Source organism: Periplaneta americana, chromosome 8, assembly GCF_040183065.1.
Source record: "Periplaneta americana isolate PAMFEO1 chromosome 8, P.americana_PAMFEO1_priV1, whole genome shotgun sequence".
NCBI lineage: Eukaryota > Metazoa > Arthropoda > Insecta > Blattodea > Blattidae > Periplaneta > Periplaneta americana.
Genome location: NC_091124.1, coordinates 134875397 through 134897453, shown reverse-complemented (window position 1 = coordinate 134897453; position 22057 = coordinate 134875397). Strand labels below are relative to the sequence as shown.

The 22057-nt window shown below is 36.3% G+C and overlaps 1 protein-coding gene across 2 annotated transcripts in view; it reads left to right on the top strand.

The window, feature by feature from the left end:
• The window catches only part of Atg2 (Autophagy-related 2), a 326693-nt gene that overhangs the window by 240429 nt on the left and 64207 nt on the right, over positions 1–22057 (top strand). Inside the window, exons 27-28 of one of the 2 annotated variants that reach the window (XM_069833677.1) lie at positions 962–1227; positions 14362–14473. In XM_069833677.1, the coding sequence (XP_069689778.1) occupies positions 962–1227; positions 14362–14473 (378 nt within the window). Of the gene's footprint in view, positions 1–961; positions 1228–14358; positions 14474–22057 lie in introns of both variants that reach the window. The other variant, XM_069833676.1, reaches the window with a different exon arrangement.

Sequence of the window (22057 nt, the reverse complement as noted above, 5' to 3'; positions counted from 1 at the left end):
CTCTTGATGAACCACTGCAAGACAAAAATAATGACAAATGAGACACCAAGCCCAATAGCAATAATGGGGACAGAGATACACTACGTAGACGAATATATTTATTTAGGACAGATAGTTTTATTCACCCAAAGAATGGAAAAAAGAAATAAAAAGGAGAATAGGCCAATCTTGGAAGGCTTTCTGGTCACTCAAATCCTTATTTCTTGACAAATCTTTAAATCAGAAATTGAGACTGAAGGCTCTCAACACCTGCGCCTTCCCTGTTCTGTTGTACGGTCAGCAAACTTGGCCTTCATGGATAGTTAGAGGAAAAATATCGAAGTATGCAAAAGAAAAATGGAAAGAAAGATCTTAGGTATAACGCTGAGAGATAGGATCTCAAATATGAGGCTACAGGAAATCACAGCTTTAGAAAACATTGCTCAACAAGCTTCAATGATAAAATGGAGGTGGAGTGGTCACCTGGTGAGGCAGCAACAGATGGGCGCAAGAAACTACCATGTGGGATCCCTACACAGGCAAGAGAACACAGGGCATGCCAAAAAGGAGATGGGCAGACACATTCAAGCAACAAATAGGAGTTCACTGGTCCAACATCACCCATGACAGGAACAAATAGAGTCAATAGTGAACAATCTCAAAAAGAGTAAAAGACTTTGATAAACTGTATTTGTAAATCTTAATGCAAGGCTTAAAGTGTGATTGTAAATCATCTGCTCATGTGGAGTAGCTCATCACATGAGCCACATACACGTGCTTTCCCCTCTCGCAGGAACCCCTAGTCCTACATGGGACACAGTGGCTTGTTCTTTCATTCATTCATTCATTCATTCATTCACTGGTATAGTGATTATACAGTAGGCCTACCATTAAAGTATGAGTTAGAAATAGACTACATGTTTCTGACTATAAAAACGCAAATATTTTCTCATGTAAAATCTGCAAATATATTTTGTTTCAGACTCAGAATGGACCACCAGAAGTGCGAACACTTACACATGAGCCTGTACGGATAGTGGATAATCATTTCTCAGTTCCAATAGGAAAGACTGATCAGCTGCGTGCTCCAGAACATTTCCCAGATGCTGTGCTTCGTTACACTCTCTGTGAAATGACAGTAATTTGGCATATGTATGGAGGATATGATTTTGATTCTAATGCCATTCAAGACAAAACTCAGCATCCCAAGAAGCAGGTCAAGATTGAAGATAATTACAGGACAGGATGGTAACAAATTTTAAAATTTCTTTACAGTTACGTTACCAAAGAAAGGTGGGATCTATTTACGTACTTGACTTCTAATCGAGTTATACATACTGTAAACAAAAGACATTTTGAATGGCGACGCCAATTTCACACCAGAATAAGGGTGGAAAGTTGCTGTGAAAGTGGTGACCTGCAGAAAGCTTGTCAGTATTTTTCGTAATTTAAGCTTTCGATAAATTTCGTTTTTGAATATTTTTGTTGAAAATACACTGCTCAAAACAGTTAAAGGATCACTCTATTTCTCTTTCCTACTATCTTTTCTTCATTTTATTTTTTTCTGCTTCCTTTTTCTTTTCTATCCTTGTTAGTATCTTCTTTATTTCATTTTAATAGTTTGATTTCTTCAGTTCTTACATCTTTATGAGTTTTGATGTGGTCTGCTGATTTTTTGAGCAGTAGCTATAGATATATTGTTACAGAATTGCAGGACTGTTTGATGCCAGTTAAGTAGTATGTACACTCGCGGAAACAAAGTGGCTAAATCAGTGCTGTAGTTGGAAACAAATTTTAGGGGGTACTGTGCCTGAAAATAGATGTAGGCCCACAGTCTTAGAAAAAAGTTTTGTTGCACAAATACTTTGTAAGTCCCAGAATGGAAACAGTGCGCATGATCAGACATACAACAAAACAAAACTAATTTTATTACCTTAACTAGTCATTTTCTTGTGAACCAGGTCGCTCGTCCTCTGATCATGTGCAATGCCTACTTTCCGGGACTTATAAAGTATCTGTGCGACAAACTTTTTTCTAAGTCTGTACATACCAACCAGAACCTCAATTAGAGTCCAATTACATATTATAGATTATATTCCAATTTCAACTAAAGAATGTGAATGAGTATTACTATAATGAATGATGTGCAGTACACCTCACTTGACGATATGTATCAGAGGAAGAACAATTGTTAGTATACAGCTGAAGTTTGATAATATGTTACTAGTCAGCAATGTATGCAATGGACGAGGAAAGAAATTGGCCACCCTACCTCATTATCTCCGGGCTTAGTTACTTCATGAGCAATACCTTATTGATGTCACGTGTGAGGTTCAAACCTGTCTTCGAACAGTTGGCTAACCAATAACAACAATTTGTAAAAACTACAAAGGTCTGGTGGTTTCACATTGATATCAATATATTTCCTGAAGGCCTGAATGTACTTTCGCTTGTCTTCAAGATGGAAATGTTCACACAAGTTGGATGCTTGTATCACTATAGATTTTATCTGTTTGTATTTACAACAGCCACATTTTCAAGTTTCGTTTTTCTGTCTGTCTTTTATTTCTGTATCACTAATCTTAGATTGTAAATGTAAGAAGGATGCTTGTGTGGGATTGATAATAAGCCTCTGCTTGAGATTTTCTGCAGGCTTCTGTGAAGCTGACCAGGATTTATTTCAACTTTCTTTGTACTGCTGTGCAATTGAATTCTTTGAAAACAGTCTGTTTTAAAGCAGAGAATAGTCCTCGATATAAGATTCTGGCAAATGTACCATAGATTCGAAGACCCTGACAGTGTGCTTGATAGCTTTTCTATCAGCTTCTGGAATTCCTATAGCTCTCCCTTGCAGAAGTATAGATACATCTGACAATTCTATAGCTTTTCCACATTGACTCCACTGTCCTGGTACTGGAGACAGCCCATCTAATAAAAAATATCTTCCCAACTTTACTGAACTTTTCTCTCAACTCAGCTGCAGCCATGAAGTTGTATTTACATTTTTTAAGGACATACTGCATACAAAGTATAATTTGTCAAAGAAAATATTTAAATGGTTGAGGCCCTGTACTTCATTTCTTGTATCATGGACTGCTAGCTCTAATCTATAGTTAGCACAACGCAATACAGTGAAATTGTGGAAAAGTTTCTATAACTCAATGGCAAATTCTCAAAATAACAGATGCTCCATTACAAGCAGATTCAACCATATTTTTTGAGAGAAAATCAGATTCTATATTATAACATTCTTGATCGAATTGCTAATTGTGTCTTTTAAGTTTAATTATGTCCCAAAAGAAAGAATGCACAGGTGTATTTTCTGTCATTGCACATTTTAAACATGACCAGTACAGGTTTATTGTCGATAGCCGTTGATTCATCTACCATGACACTGAATTTAATATTATTTGAAATTGGTAATTTCCTAGAAGACTGGCAAAATCCAACATGGCTGACGAAAACTACCAAAAACGTTCTGCCAACTATGAAGTTCAAATGTCACCAACATCACAAAATCAAAGATGGAAAATCAAATACATATTCATATTTTTAAAGAAGAACAAGCCCTCCTGAAAAATTAAAATATATTTAATTTTTCACCTTTGATTTTTGGCGTTTGGTGGCATTCGAACTTCATAGCTGGCAGTACTTTTCTGGCAGTTTTCATCCGGACTTTACCCCTAAACTAAAACATGATAATTTATCACCTTATTAAATAAAATTCAATTCTCATTGACATCTTCAACGACAACCACTTCACTTCCAGTATATGACACAGGCTTTAAGGCAATCTAAAGAAACTATGCAGGCAACAAAGAACTAAACCAACACTTTGTCGTACAGTCAACTTCACCTAAATAAACCATGTATGTACACAAAATGAAATTCTCTTCGAACACTTATTACACCTTAACTTATAGGCCTACAGAAAATTCAATAAATAATTCCTTTAAACCACACAAAAACAGTTTTATCATTCAACACAATTCTTATTCACCAGCGAAAGAACTAAACCAAAACCGACACAAAATTTAATACTTTGTTTTAAGTTCACACATTTTTCACACATATAATAAAATGACAAACTTTCAATAGCTTCAGCCATCAGACATAATATAACACGACTCACGTCAAACAACCAAGAACAACTGACGTCATTATCCATTCAAAATTAACGAAAAATTCTAGAACAAATGGCAACTATAACCAATCAAATCGAAAGAAAATCATAAAATGACAAAGTTTCAATATCTTTAGCCATCAGACACGACATAACACCACTCACGTCAAACAACCAAGAACAACTGACGTCATTAATCATTCAAAATTAATGAAAATTTTAGGACAAATGACAACTATAACCAAATTAAAAGAAAATCATGGCGACACCTAGTAAAAAAAACCTAGAACCAACATATAAAAGTCACTAAAAGGCCACTAACATTTAACTCTGAAATAAAAAAAGTTGGTAATACTTAGTACATTCAACCAAGTGTCCGTTTTCTATGAAATTACCTTGAAATTATATGCTTGGCTATTCTAATTCTCATTTCTGTAGACATGGTCCAAGATATTAGTGCTGCTAAATTTGGAGTGTAAAACTCTGTCCAAGTGTAATCCATTTAACTGAACTTGAATAACTGCTAGAAAATCAGTGAGTGGTCTACCAAATTTTCCAATTTTATGTGCTGATCTAAACTATAATAGTTGTTTCATACTGCACCACATTCTTCTTCTCTACTCCACTTTCTAAAGACTTCTTATTAGCATCACTCTTAATCTGTTTTGATACTGTATAAGTAGTAGTGCCTTTATGTTCATGTATCTTTATCAACAGATCATTCTGCTGTTTTTCATTAGTGTTTCCAAACCCTCTAACGTCACAATCGACCCACTCTTTGCCTGATTAATTTAAGCAAGTGTCTTGGGATGGACCTAACCCAAGCTTACAAACTTGAACATACATAAAACAATCAAGTTTTTCATTTCTTTCAATCATCCAGCTGTTCTTTTTTAAAATGGGCTAATCATATTAAAAAATATTCTGGAAAATCTGTTGGTGGAACTACAAATTTTCACTTATTTCGTCTGACTCCAACACAGCTTCTAAACAGCCAGCCATCCTTCAAATCTAACAGCCTGATGAAGACCGTAAAAGCATTGATTTGTGTCACTCTCCGTTTGGTTGTTATTGGTCAATACACTTCTTTAAAAATGTACATGAGGATTCTCTATAAAATGCATGAAACTGCATGGAGCAGAGCAATAATCACAACACACAGAAGCAACACCTGAACAATCTTCTGAACCACGCTCCAGTGCTGAAAAATCAAATGCCACCTGAATTAAATTTTTGAAGTCCGAGACTTGTTCACGATTCACGTAACCAGCTGACTGCCAGGAATACTGAAGCATAGGGCAGTATACGGAGCAGACAACTGGTTATGAATAACAGAGTGCATTTTCATTATAAACAGTCGATTTCCCAAGTTAAGTTCTGGATTCTTGGCAAGAGTCCTTATGTAATGTGTTATCCTCCAAGCATATATGTTGTATTGTTTAAGGAAATAGATATTCAGAGGCTGGATATATTTATACGATGAAAGAAATATCATATGTACTTCGGTACATTAAAATAATATATTGGATATTTTTAGTTTTTTAGGTGGAATGATCATACATTCCATATCCTAGCCTTGGAATGATTCATTTGTTAAGGTTGCGTCCTTGTGCGCATTCAATGACTCACACAACAGTATATACTTATGATTAGCTGCAATATTTTCAGACAGAACGTTCGAGAAAAATGTTCTTAAATGGGCTTTAGACATTTTACCATTCGCACTAGCTTCTAGGCTAGGCTAGGCTTACGGGTAAGGTGTCTCATCCCCTTAACTTGTGCAGTGCTCTCCCCACTCCTCAACTTGTACAGTGCTTTAACAGACAAAGCACACATTACACAAATGAATGCTTTTGGGAGCTTTACAGAGATGTAAAGATGGGCCTGTATACAAATTTTGGATACGAAATTCCTGTTCGAGCTGAAACCCTTCCCTTGTAAGCCTCGTATTCTGGGAAACTTTGTACGTCTGATATCTGTTACTATCACTTTTTTCATCGTGAACAGTACATTCTGTTTCTTTTCTTTTTGAACTTCTCAATCAGTTAAGCAAACTCATTATAACGCACAAATGAAGACTTTAATGTCCACTGTCAGAGTAGTTCAACACTTTCGATGTTCAACCATTACCTCAGAACTCGAGATTCGTGAATACACGAATATATAATTTATTTCAAGAAATAGTCTGCCCAGGCATCCTGGGTTGCCAAAAACACAGAATAACACACATATAAGAATAGTAATGATTACAGTAAGATAGATGAGCCAAATTTAAATGTGAACTAGGAGCTTAAGTTTAAGAAATAATAAATTTGTACATATATTTGTAACAATCACACACTAACGAATAGAAAAGGGGGGGGGGGTATTATGATATTCCGTATAAATGATTTTTCAGAATTGCCACAGACCCTTTAATGGTTGAAGTAATTATTTTTGGAATGATGTCATGGATTCCAAATGTTTTGATAGTGTTTACAGTTGATCGTGGGATGGTGCCCCTCGCTCCGATCATTAAACCATGTACTTCCCAGGTGCCTTCCATCTGATATTTTTCTCGAAAATACGGAATAGTAGGCTCATAAATTTGTTGTTTTTCTTTGTTGACCTCGGATGGTTGGGACTGGCTCATCTCAAATCTAACAGTTGGGTCCAGTATAAAGCCTTTACTATTAGTCTTGTCTAGAGCCACGATGTCCGCTCTTCTAATTCCGCCGCCTTCAGACGCAACGCAGTGCACCTCTTCATGGACCTCGAGGGATTTGTTTCTAAGAGCTTGTGCTATTAGTTTTCGGATGTTATGATGGCGTGAATTTCTCAGGAGTTCTCCATGCTGACAGGATCCTAGGACGTGTGCTAAGGTTTCAGTCTCGTTGCAGTATCTGCAACGGAAACCGTCCAAGGATCTCCCATGAAGACTTCTCACTGGTGCTACGTTAGCATTCATCTTAATTGCGTCCCGCCATTCAGAGGAAGATAGACCCTCCTTAGAAAAAATCCATTTATTTCCGGGAGTATATTCTTGAAATAAAATAACACCTTTTCCTTTATGTGGAAGCGCACACCATTTGTCGTACTCTTGTTTCCTAAGATTTTGTCGTAGTTTATGGACATTGATGTTACTTATATCCAGATCTTCAGGTGGAATTTTTAACTTCCTGGAACATACTTTCTTTTCTGCTGCTATGTTCCTTGTAGAAACGACAAGAGGATTCGAGGTTCTCAATAATGTGTTGCAAATATTGAGATGCTGTAAATATGCTTCCCATTGAGCTTTGAAAAGGCTGAGACCCTTATATTTACGTTCGGTGTACAACATCGCGTCGGGCGTGTCTCCTGGCAAACATAAAATTTCCTTCACCGAACTTTTAATTAACTTATCCACATCTTCGAGAAACCGGTCAGAAAGCTGGTGAAGGGGAGCATTTTGAAGAGGATAAACAAGTATAGGCCAAATATACATATTTAAAACATTGAGTTTTTGTTCTGGTTTCAGAAGATAAGTAGATGTTAAAGCTTGGATCTTGTTATTTAAATTATTGATTACTTTGGCAATGTCAAACTTAATTTCATCAGAAAAATTAATCCCAAGGTATTTGATTCGTTCATCTCCATCAATACTATTAACAATTGATCCTCCAAGATTCAATGTCGTACTACTTAATTTTCCTTTCTCAATAACGATGGTTTGAGTTTTAGATTCATTTAGACTTAATCCGATCTGCTGTAATGACCGTTTTGTCATGGTAAATATTTCAGATGCAGCAATTGTACTTTTAGCAACAAGTGCAATATCATCCGCAAATCCTAATGTTACTACATTATTTAGATCCGATACAAGGTCATATCCAAATTCTTCAGCCACACTAGGCTCGGATAATTCATCAAAAATGTGGTCTATGCTGAGATTAAAAAGCATTGGGGAAAGAGGAGCGCCTTGCATAACCCCTTGTTTAAACGGTATGGGTTTTGTTTTATGGATTCCAACCTCTATCTGGGTTTCATTTCCACACTGTAAATTTATAATTAAATCCTGTAATTTTTGGGGAAGGGCAGAATTGTGAATGACAGATTCCAAATGCCGATGTCCAACAGTATCATAAGCTTTATGCACATCAAGAAACAAGATGGTGACATCTTCTTTTTCGATTTTGGCCTTACGAAGAACTGAATTTAATATAGAGGCATTAATCTGTGCACCAGCAGTAGATACAAATCCTCGTTGGTTTTCATTAAATTCTACGTATTGTTGCATTCTTGAACAAAGACACCTCTCCAAAACTCTTCGAATTACTGAACAAATGGTTATAGGTCGATAATTATTTGGGTCCTTTTTTTCTCCACCTTTATATATAAGAACAGTTCTAGCTTTCCGAAAAAAATTAGGTACCCAATTGTGTGATAACATTTTAGTTCCTATTAATGCTAAAATTACTGCAACTTTTTCACATTTAATAGTTCGCATCAATATTTTATCTGGTCCTGCAGAAGTGTCAATCGAAATACCTTGCATAGCTTTAAGAATTTCTTCCTTACTAACAGTATCCAGAAATTTGTTGTTAATATCATCTTTGTCAACTTCAGTAATATGGTTCGGATAATTATCCAAGTGATGGTGGTTTACATTATTAAATTTATTATTAAACGTAGTTTCAATCTCATTTACCGGAATACTTAAAGGACATTTCTTTGGTTCAAATATTCGACGAACTGCTTTCTTTCTTTGGTTATAATATAGGAATTGTGTCACCTGGTAATTGTATTTTTCTAGTCTGACTTGCTTTTCTCGTTTGGATTTCCTTTGCGGATTTGTGGTTTCAGTATAGTGTCTATATTTCCCTCACTTAGCAAAATGCATTACGCCCAAGCGAGTTTTAAAATTAGCAAATCACTGCAGCAGAATTCTTGAGGTGCCACATCATAAGATTAGTGTTATGGGAAGGCATCTACGCAAGTTTTGAAATTAGTGAAGCAGTGTAGCAGATTTCTTGAGGCGCCATGCCATAAAGTTAGAGTTAATTACTTGTAGAAATACCACAGCAGTATGCAAGCTTCAAATTAACAAATCACGACTACTCCAGAAGTGCCAGACTATGGTTTTTGATCAAACAACGAATGGCCAAGCATTTAAGAAAATCTCTAGATGCGAGCCACTATTTTTATGCCAGATATCAAAGTTGAAATGTTTTTCAAAATATATTAAAGACTAGTGAAACATAATATATTTTCGAGTCTATACTTTTTGCCAATATGCTAACAGCAAGTTTTTATTTTAGATGGTACTGCATACCAGCCCATACTGGCCCAATGACACCACGGGGTCAAATGGTACAATTGTAGGCATAAATTCAACATGCATATGTAAAGCACAATAATATAATTAAAACACAAGAACATGCATCCTAATCGAGATCTAGAATGTTGAGAAGGTACTTGTACCTACATAATTATAGAGTATGTGTAAGTGCTTGTTGATTGAAAAATGTAGCCTATATTAGAGATAATCTTAATATATGCGAATCAACTTCAATATTATAGTCATGCATTCTGTATCTCTTTGGTAGCTGAATGGTAGATTGTTAGCCTACCAAAAAATATCCGAAAAGGCAGATCATGTGCAGAAGGATATTTTACACTGAAGCTTTTGATCGAAAAACAGAGAATTTAATATTGAAACCCACCTGGCATTTATTGATATGAAGAAAGCCTTCGACAGAGTAGATAGAAACAAATTATTGAATATTTTAGCACATGATGGTATTCCAAATCAATTAACAGCTATTTACAATATTTATAATAATAATCATATACAGGTTAGGATTGAAAAGAAATATTCAGAATGGAAACGAATAAATCAAGGAGTGAGACAAGGTTGTAGTTTATCTCCTCTATTATTTATCATATACATGAATCACATTATTAAGAATGGAGATTGAAACCACATGGAAGTATACCGATAAGTCGTTTGTCCCAAATAGATACCTTATTATTTGCTGATGATATTGTGTTTATGGCAACTTCAGAAGATAATTTACAACGTCTGATTTACAACTTTAATCAAATGGCAGAAAGTTTCAATATGGAAATTTCAACTGACAAATTTAAAGTGATGGCTTTTTTAGGAAAGGAACCAGTCCGTAGCAAAATATCCATCAATAATAAGATCATCAAACAAGTAAAAAATTTTAGTTATCTCGGTTACCAGATTTCATATGAAGAAGAAAAGGATTTGAATGAGAAAATTATTAAATTCAACAGAGCAATGGGGATAATTAATCAGATATCCAAACCAACCTTAGTACAAAAACACACGCGCATCAGAATTTATAAAACATTGGCCAGACCTATACTCTGTTTTGGTAGTGAAGCTTGGACGATTCGTAATATTAATTCACAAAGATTAACGGCGGCAGAAATGAGATTTATGCGTCGTACAGCGGGATACACGAAAATAGATCACATTAAACATTTTGACATTATGAAAGATCTGCAGATTGAACCGATTACGGAATACCTACAGAAATACAGACGAAACTGGAGATCACATGTCATCAGAGTGCCTCGTTCTAGAATTCCACGCCAAATTTTAAATCATCATCCTGTGGGCAAGAGATTCATGCATTGGCAAGAGACCGTAACAGGCCACTAGGCCCAATACATGCAAGGATGATGATGATGATTATTATTATTATTATTATTATTATTATTATTATTATTATTATTATTATTATTATTATTATTATTATTATTATTACATCTTTGCAATTTGAATCTGTGATGCTCAGAATTGTATGTTTCTTGAATACATTTTGGGAAGAGTGTCCATTTAGTATACACGCCAATGACCTCTGTTCTCATTGACTTCTTGTAGTCGAGTGGGAAGGGACACACTAATTTGTAATAGTTGTGGAGACATATTCTAAGACTGAAACAGTTACATAGACCAGAACAGTAATTTATAATTGCCATCTGTAATACAGTATATGACTAGCATTATCACTAGGTATGTATTCTACTCCATAGTGAATGAAGGACAGAAATACAAACAAAATATTTAAAATGTTTGAGTACAATAAAATCGTCATAAATTCAATAATAATTTACAGAGTCTAGCTGTAATTTATCATCTGATTGAGGTTCTGGCTGATATGTAAATCTATTATTATCAGGCGGTACATTTGACTTGACTATATGTGTCAGAGGAAAAACAATGTTTGTATGCATCTGAAGTCTGACTAGTGTATATGTAGCTAGTCAGTGATGTATGCAATGGAGGTGGGGAAAGGAACTGGCCACCCTACCCCATTATCTCATAAGTAGTGCCTTCTTGGTATCACTTGTGAGGTTCAGACCTGTCTTTGGACAGTTGACTGACAACAATAGCTGTAATTTGTTTTTCTTTAAATGAAACTCTAGTCTACTTCGTATTTTTCACAACTGGAATTATTGCATAATGTTAATATTATAAAAATGATAATGATGGAATATCAAATAAAATGAATAAAAGTAAAATGTGTATCAAGAGGTTGCATAAATTGTATTACTGAAATTTTTAAATAATTTTTGTAACTTTATGAACAAAAGATAAAATATGTCATTAAAATCTTTTATTCTCATGGGGTTTGAGGATCGAAAATGCACGTGGAAATAATATTTAAACTCGTATCTTAGCCAATATACCACGAAGTGCAGACAGAATCATTCGATAAGAAAAACCTTGTCAGAGTTATTGGTGTATGTTATAAAACTGGCATTGTCACTTCAAAGTAATTATTCGTCTTTATTTGATTATATTGTCATTTAAGTACTCCATATGTTACTGTTCTATAGCACAAGTCCTTTTATCGAAGTTAAAATCCTATTGAGTTAAAACAAACTGTTGATTGTTAACAACAAATGTATCATAAGAAAAATGGGTCACTCAGAAGCACACCAATATAGTGTCAGTCAAATGCAAGATTATTTATAATATATTGTCATGAGTAGTGACCACTTGTTTTGGTAATATCAATATGCGTGAAATTTTTCACAATTACTTTCTTTGTTACATTAACCCTCTAGATATATAGGCCTACTTAAAATGTCATATTGAAGTAAAACAAACTCGCGAAATTTGGATCATTGTGCGAAATATGTCAATAACCACGAAATATACTCCCTTTATCACAGAACTAGGAAATATGCACCAAATTTTTGTTTATTTATTGTTAAAAACATATTTGTCACTTTTGTTTCAGTTAATTTGTCATTTGCATGGTAATGCTAATATTTGTGTATTTTCTTTGTGGATATTGTGTACACTCACTTTTATTACCTTTATGGCTATTGAAAAAAAAAATCGACCCATGTAGTCAACTGCAGCAAATATTGAAGACTGTTGTATGCAAAGAGTTTTATATTAAACATAACATAATATAGTTGACAACTTATATCACGAAATACCCACCAGAAAAAGTAGTGGCAGGTTTAACACAAAATCACTCATTCTATTACAAAAAAATATGGTCCCTAATCATAAGTGTTCTTGCTTTGAGTAGGTTAGTCAATTGCAACAATGATAATGGAATAAAATTAATATCACGTGAAACTAAATACAAACTTATATTTTTAAAAAATCAAGCAATGAGTGGGATTCGAACATGATAACTTTTGTTTCGTAGGTAGTGCAATATTGTACCATTGAGCTACCACACACTTTGACAATAAGTCATTGCCTATCAGCGTATTCTGAATCTCACCGGACCAGTGGACATCAATGACATCACGCTGCAGCGAACTAGGAATAGAACCACTCGAAGGTTCAGTGGCTATCATGTTGGCTATCTGAGTTGTTGTATTTGCTGCGCTAGCAAGATTTTGCGAAATTTTCATAGTCACCTCGCTCTCGGTCAAATAAAAGAGAGCACAAAAACTTTATTTCTTTCTCTGATGGTTTCGTGGACTATCAGTCAAGTTATTGAAATTTTCCAAGCTTTCAGCTACTAACTCTGCAGCTGTCTTCAGGGAAATGATGGTCGTGACCAGAAAGTCGTGTATTTTATGTTCAGTTTAAGTCGTATGTTTTAGGATTGGCAGAGAGATCAGCCAATCAGAGGCGACTGAATGCAGGCCAGGAATTTTTCAGCATAGTTCGTGACATCACCGGACATGATGTTGGTGGGTGATGAGCCATGTTTCGTCTGTAAAAGTGGGTCACTGGAGTCGGTCTGTGACTTCCTTGGTGTTTTAAGCCCTTGGTTCTCTTTTACTTGCAACAGCGCCAAGAAATACTCAAATCATACACTTTATTTCTTGATCCAGTAGCAATAACTTGTTTGTTAACATGTTCGTTTATAGGTCATTAACTTTATTTTATTTTTTTTTTCACATGGAGCCCATTACAAACACCACAACAGAACACACAACCATGATACAACAATGCAAGAGTCATTCATTTGCCAGTTCTCGCCCTTTACTTGAAGCAATCAGATTCATTGATGGCTGCAGATAGACACAGCCACCACCTCTGCAAGGTGATGGAAGTGCTGCTGCAACACTGGAGCATATATGACGTCATCACTGAAATTTGGAACACCGTGATGCCGTCTGATTGCTCAGCACTGAGATTCAGAATATGTTGTACCCTATGTCCTACGAGTATGCCTGGTGAACATTGCTGGCACCTGGCATTATTCATTATTATTGAAGTCGTGTATTCGGAAGTTTCTTGAGTTATATCATTATCTAAATTAGAAACAGATAATGACAGAATAGGAATAAATTCATTCTAAAGGTGTGGGAGGGAAAACGGTAAGTGGAATTATAAAGATAGAATGATTCAAAATTTTGGCACAGTTGTATTGCACAGCTGCCATTAAAACGTTTCTAAGCTGGTAATTTTTTCTTTTTGTGAGATTCAGAAAATTGATGTAATATTATACGGTATGTGCGATATCCTTTATTACTAATCAAACATTGCATCACCTCTTATGATGGCTAAGAAATTTAAAATTAACTTCATTGTTGTTTTCTAATGCCAGGCGTTTGACAATAAAGTCATTTGACCTCTTGCACTCCAATATTTTTCAAAGATATTATCATGGTCAGCCACTGAAGCAAAAAATGAAGCAAATAAATTAGAAATGTCAATTTCCCTTCCATTTAATTCTGTTTCAAATTGAAATTATCGTGCAGAGAAATGTTATCAAATATTGTGTTTGTTTACTGTTTCCTTCTGAATACGATAAGACATATTTGTATGGTATGGTCTCTTGCAGCAGCAGTTGCCCATCTTCACCACCCTTCATGACATACCATTTTGCCAGATCTCCAAGTGATACACATATTGGAAGCAGTGGCTTTGTCACATATTCAAAATCCAGTCCTTCTGAGGTAAGGAAAGCAGCAGAGATTTATTTTAATGAATTTTTATGCAATTTTTGTCAGTTTCTCACAATCTGCAAACCTTAAGAAGTAAATATTGATAGAATTGAAATTATGGAATATTACAGAAATTTCACATATTTTGTTTTCTTACTGCCAGCGTTCATGTATTGATATTCAACCTTTTGAAACTGACCTATATTTAAGCTACTATGGAACTGTGTTCATGTCCGCACTGGTATTTTTATTTATTATTTTATTTACATCATGTTCCATTACAATTTAAGTAACACTGTATGACTGGTTGTTACTGTAAAATATTTATATTCACACTGATGTTTCACAAAATTTTGTTTATGGCTTGTCATATAATGTCTCTTGAGGTTGTATTCCTTTAAAACTGCTAGCTGCTCTGTGCTCGGATGTGGGTTCGAATCTCAATTAGATTGACTACTTGGTTGGGTTTTTCCGAGGCTTTTCTCAACTCTAAGGTGAATGTTAAGTAGTATATGACTAATCCTCAACCTCACTGTTATTATTTGAGAGTATCATAAATCCTTCTCTCTTAATCACTCCGGACTTTTGTTCAGTGTCTTCACCCTTAGAGTAGAACTGCAGGGAGCTTATTTTGATCTCTCCTGGAACTTCAAGAGAAGAGTAAGGCCGGGTGCACACAGAATCAGACTCGGCGCGACGCGACATTTTGTCTCGTGGTACTTGTCTCCCATTGATTTCTTATGATGTGGTGCACACAGAATCAGACGCGGCGCGACGGTCGCGAGGAGACACAAGGCGACACGAAGAGACAACATCGAATTACTGCTTGAAGTTGGTCGCGAGGAGACTGTCTGATAGCGGCAGTGTACTGCGCATGCGTTAGTAGTGGCTATGATTGCACGCTTTCATTATCTACAAAAAATACTATTGTTGTGTAGTGCACATTATTCATAATGGAGCTCGATGAGGATAAATTAGTTGATTTAATACAGGAAAGATACATTCTGTACAATCTTTGAAACAATATCACGAGAATAATGTGGTTTCTGAAAATATGTGAAAAATTGCAAATGAGATGAAAGCACCAGGTGAATAATAATTTATAATATTTATAATAATAACACTGCGTAACAAATGTTAACATTTTTTTTTTTTTTGCGCTAGGCATGTGATATATATTTTCTACATAATTTGAGCCTCCTGAATACGAATACTGTATGGCAATAAAAACAGTTGTTGGTTACGGTTTTTGAGAAATTTTGGAATTTCTATCTATTCAAAATATTGTTTTATATAATGACAATAAGGCTAAATATTCACTGTTCAGAAGATTACAGCTTTCTTTTTCTCTATTTTCTTTTACACTGGGCATCAGGTACATCATGAGCTAAAGTCCAACAATAGTCTGCTAGCATATTGGTACTCCTTTGTCCTTGGTATCTTTTTTTCCATAGTTGAAATTTCTTGATAGAAGCGCTCATCATGCTCATCACTGAAATCGCACAATTCTCGGGGAAAAAAAAATCAAGATGTGAGTGAAGGAAGTGAATTTTCAGGGAAATTTTACAATTCCTAGTTTAATACGCCAACAGTAAATTTTTCACTAGTTCTTCATAGTTCTCACTTCTACAGTTATCCAGAAAATTAATTCAACCTCCTTGAATGCAATCCAGACGGCTCTCTTTTTTCCTTCCAGCAAAGATTCGAAGTGATTGTCCATTATTTCTCTAATTTGTGGTCCATTGAGAACTCCCTCTTTTATTTTTGAATCACTAATAGCAGGAAATTTTAAGGAATGCGCGCTGGTCCGAGTCCTCATGGGGGAAGAAATTTTCTCATGAAATTTCGGCCAGTGTATGGGACCGGTGCCCACCTAGCATCGTGATGCACTTGGGGAGCTACGATAGGTAGTGAAAGCCAGATATAATGACGGGGTGTAGCGCCACGGATTATTAATAGCAAGAATATTTTCCTGGATATTTTTAAATGCTTCAGTTTTATAATTTATCCCTTTAACAAAATTCTTCATTAACCCTAACTTATTGTGTAAAAGGAGTAAAATTACTTCGCTTTGAGGTACAAGGGGTTGATGTATAACATTTTTCTTCCTTGGCTCTAGTGATTGTCGTTTTATTTTATAATGCTTATCTTGAGCGCGAGTCCACACCTGTGAGTAACGGTCAGCGCGTCTGGCTGCGAAACCAGGTGGCCCGGTTAGAATCCCGGTTGGGGCAAGTTACCTGGTTGAGATTTTTTCCGGGGTTTTCCCTCAACCCAATACGAGCAAATGCTGGATAACTTTCGGTGCAGGACCCCGGGCTCATTTCACCGGCATTATCACCTTCATTTCATTCAGACGCTAAATAACCTAGATCGTGAAAAAGCGTCGTAAAATAACCCAATAAAATAAAATAAAAATAAAATATCTGGAGCGCGACTGTCCAATTCGTACAGAAAGCAGCAAAATTTTGTGTAGTCTAATTGCATCCCAAAAAGCATTGCTACAACCTTCAAATCCGCACATATAAACCATTCGTACTTTGAATATTATCATTAAAGCACACTTTAAAGAAATAGCCTACACGTCCTACACAGAATACTAACACCACAGAAATATCCTGGTAAACTGAAGCATTTTCATACGGCGAACCTATTTCTTCCCCTCCAAATGGAACCGAAAAGGCCAACAAAACAATTTCCGCTTCTAGAAGTGGTTTTGACATGGTGCTATATTGCATAATATAAACTACAGTAATGTAATTAAGCTCACCGTGAAAGAAATGCACATCTCAAGTAAAATCAGGTAAACTCAAGTGAATTTATACCGCGAACCTGTTTCACTCCCTCGAAATAGACTCGTAGAAGGGCAATAAAATAATTGCCCTTTCTACAAGTGCTTCTAACATGGTGCCCTACATATACTACATTTGTTTTCACATAATGGGTCTTGACATTTGTAAAACAAAATATTTACACACCTAATACGGTGATTTTTAAATAAAATGCACAAAAAATTAATTATATTGTGCATCTCGAAAACCCGAAGTGATGGAACATTTTGCTTGTTATTTTTTAATTCAGGAGGTCTAAATTATTAAGATTTTGTTAGTTTTATGTCTGGCGCAAAATGACTGTTGACCAGTGTAATTTGTAGTAAGCCTAATTCTCTGCTCTAAACTATCACTCATTATTGATTTAATATATTATTTTTCTTTATTGTGAGTCGTGAAGTAGTCATAACATAAAAAATGACGTTTGTGCAGTACATTTTAATTTTAAGACTCTTTCAATCGTATAGCATAGATTTTTAGGAGCTTGCGTCCTTAGGAAATAATAAGCAACTACAATAGAATTTTTCATATAGACAGTCCTCTATTATTGACGCCATTTTCTAGCCTAGGCCAGTTTTCCAAACCCACACAGCCACCAAATCAGTTGTCGCGAGCAGACAGTTTTAAGCTGTCGCGAGGCGTTGTAAAGCAAAACGTAGCGTCTGATTCTGTGTGCACCCGGCCTAAGTGTTATTAGAAGACAGGGTGAAGTCAATATCCTACACAGTGAGAACGTATAAGGCTATTGTAAAACACTGTAAATTTGTGAAGCGTCCTGATAAAACTGAATATCTCATCTTGCCAAAAACCATCTCACTGTCACTAATTCCATCGACACTATGTTGGTACAGTAGTAAAATTATGATTTTGAAAAGTAAACCCCAGACTCCCCGAGGGCTGGAATAAATCAAGTCATGGACCACCTGTTGACCATCACTGAATTAGATAATAACACCACCCTTAAATTGTGACATTCATCTTTTTTCCCCGCATACTCTTCATATATTTGAAACTTTTTTCGTATTATTTGCTGGGAAATGATTAGGCTATTTCACAGATTAATATTATGCAAAATATTTTTACATTAAGGGAGTATATCGTTCAGAAATAAAATCTTTTATTACAACTCAACTTTGTGGAAGAGAATTATTGTATGAGTGTGACTGTTTTGTAAATACCATTTTCTGGTAGAGATCAATTTTGTATAATTTCATAATTGTATGTGGAAAATGGAGAAAGTGTGTTTATCCATAATTGTTGTTGATTTTGTTTAACTAAGCTCAGTATCCATTGCTACCATGTCATGACTGCTGTTATGTCCTCTGAAGTGTAGACAGTTAAGAGGGAAAGCAGTATCACAGACAAGAACTCTGGAACTTGATTATGAGAGGAAAAGTAACTGACAAGTGTAATCTATTGACACTCTAGCAGGCTCTGTCTGTGGTTATCAACTGAGGAAATAACCCCTGTTATTGAAGCTCTAGTCAAGAAAGCAAGCTTCTGCTATCAAGACTTGCTGTGATTATTGATTACAGAAGCAGAGAAGGGAGAAAATCTCAACTGTTGAGGCTCAATGAGCTCTGCCTGTGATTATGAACTCACAAAGTGGTCCAAAAGAAAACTAAGGTTTAGTGCAAGTTGTAAAAGTTTGAAAACCATGTTAGATCTGATAAGCTGTGCAATAATATTCAAATTTATTCTTACAGCCGTCAAATTTATCAGTATACAGATGTGAATGAATACACAGATGCTAATTACACATACACAAGTTGTAACTTTAATAATGACAACTATTTATTTATTAGGAATATACAAATGATATGTCTGTGAAACTTCTACAGTCCTTCAGTGTAGTAACCAGCATTGTCTACAACTCATCAGTGATGTGGAAGTCATAGTATCCTGTAGCAGCTCCTGTTCTGTTGATATTTCTGATGGATCGCCCTACTGCCTGCAGAATATCGGGAACAGTCCGGAATCGAACGTCATCTTTGGGATTAAGTCATAATCATAGGGGCTTAAGTCCAGTGAATGTGGTGGATGGAAAAGCACTTCCCATCCCCAGTGACAGTATAAATTAGCTACAGGATATGCCGTGTGCACCCTTGCGTTATCCTGCAAAATGGTGGGAAGGTTCTGCAAAACATGTGGGTGCTTTCTTCGCAATGCTGGTCTCAGATTATGCTCCAAAAATGACGGAAATACTGTACATTAACATTCTGTCTTTGCGGGAGAGTATGTGTTAGGATGATGCCATCACAGACGTACACAACAATCAGCATATAACTTTAAAATTTGTAGGTGTACGATGCTCCACTGTTTTGCATGGTGACCAGTAATGACGCCACTCATTTGATTGGCACTTCAGTAGACGTTCATATGACCTGGCCCATGTCTCATCAAGCACAACAATATGCCGTAAGAAGGCATCTCCTTCATGATTATAATGCTCCAAGTGAATTTGAGCTGTGTCGTATCATATCCATCGCTGTGTCTCCATCAAATCCTAGGGAACCCACCGAGATGCAGTTTTTTTTCATTTTTAAGCGATACTTTAGAATATGAAACACAGTCATATGTGATATTCTTATCTCCTGGGCTAACTCACGTACCGTCTCTCGTCAATTGTTGTCTAATAGTGCGGAAACAGCTTGCACTTCCTCTTCACTAACACTCGAATGACCCAGCCGAGCAATGTTTTCCACGTGGTCACGCCCCTCGTTGAAGGTTCGAACCGACCTTGCCACAGTCCACCATCTCTCCACATGCCTCAACAAGACCGTCATGACATTGTCATGCTGTACGACCATGGGCAGATTGAATTTTCAGCCAAGATCGCTATTTCTGCTTTGTAAACATGGTGAAACACAACCGCTTAGAGCTGTAACTAATAGGAGACTAACTTCAGCTTTCCACAGCGCATGCGCTGTGAGTCTGACGGAAGAGTCCTTTTAGAGGGGAGGAGGGCAGACATAGACTAACATGTGGTAGAAGTGACAACAATTAACTCTGTCTCGTTTTGCTTTTACAGCAGTGTTGCCACTATTAAAGTTACACCCCACATATTAAAAAATAAATGATAAACGTTTTCGTTTCAAAGGAACCATCTTCAGATCAAATAAGTGAACCTACTGAGTACATTATACCAGGTGTTTCAGACTACTCATATCAGCCTTTCTTCTCGAAAACTATGTGATTCTGGTTGTTCATAAAAAAAAAAAATTTACAACCGAAACCTATCAGCGTATTCCGAATCTCACCGGTCTGGTGGCATCAATGACGTCACGTTGCAACGAAAATAAGGGACAAAGCTGCTGGAAGAATCGATGCTGTCATGGCGACTGTGTAAGTGGTTATCTGTGCTATGCTAGCAAAATTTTGCGAAATTTCCGTACTGCCATCTTGTTCAAATAAAAGAGATCATAAACAACTTATTTCTTGAACCGGTAGTAATAACTGGTCCGTTGATATGTTCGCTCATAAGCCATTAACATATTGTTTTTACGTTGTGCTCATTACAAACAATACAGCAGAACTAAAGCAGAACACACCGCCATGACACAACAGTGCACGATGTCATTCGTCTGCTAATTCCCGCCCTATACAAGAACCAATCAGATTCACTGATGGCGGCTGATGGAGACTGCCACCACCTCTGCAAGTTGATGGCACCAGTGCGACACCGGTGGAGCATCAATGACGTCATCGGTGGAATTCGGAACACCGTGATGCCATTGGATTGCTCACCGGTGAGATTCGGAATACGCTCTATGTAAAGAATCGATTGATAGGTAGTACCATTTCCTGTAACAAACCGGAAGTAGGGGTACCTGTGGTCAACTTCGAAATTTAAAATGAGAACATGGGTAATTGAAGGTATCATTGGAAACTACTTTCAAAAAGAAACAACTTTTACTGAATTTTTTTTTTCTAACTTTTATTGTTCGTTATATTACCAGTTGTTCTGTATGGTTGTGAAACTTGGACTCTCACTATGAGAGAGGAACATAGGTTAAGGGTGTTTGAGAATAAGGTGCTTAGGAAAATATTTGGGGCTAAGCGGGATGAAGTTACAGGAGAATGGAGAAAGTTACACAATGCAGAACTGCACGCATTGTATTCTTCACCTGACATAATTAGGAACATTAAATCCAGACGTTTGAGATGGGCAGAGCATGTAGCACGTATGGGCAAATCCAGAAATGCATATGGAGTGTTAGTTGGGAGACCGGAGGGAAAAAGACCTTTGGGGAGGCCGAGACGTAGATGGGAGGATAATATTAAAATGGATTTGAGGGAGGTGGGATATGATGATAGAGACTGGATTAATCTTGCACAGGATAGGGACTGATGGCGGGCTTATGTGAGGGCGGCAATGAACCTTCGGGTTCCTTAAAAGCCAGTAAGTAAGTAAGTAACTTTTATATTGTTCACTCTCAAAGCAACAAAAATGGTATCTTCTGAGAAATGCTGTATGTTGTTTATGTACGTACACTCTTCATAGTAAGTGTACAAGATGTACGCCATCTTATGCTGAACAATGTTCTGATCACCTCCTAACATCCGTGATTGCACTTCAGCACAGCTGAGAGACCCTCAGGCTTTTCTAATTCTTTGTTTCATGTTTTATCTAGTTGTTAGATGCACCTGGTAGAACATGTATTTAATTCTCTCCCACAAGAAGAAGTCATTTGGAGTGAAGTCAGGAGATTGGGCCAGCCAAGCTACTGGTCCTCCTCGTCTAATCCACCGTAAGGGAAATAAC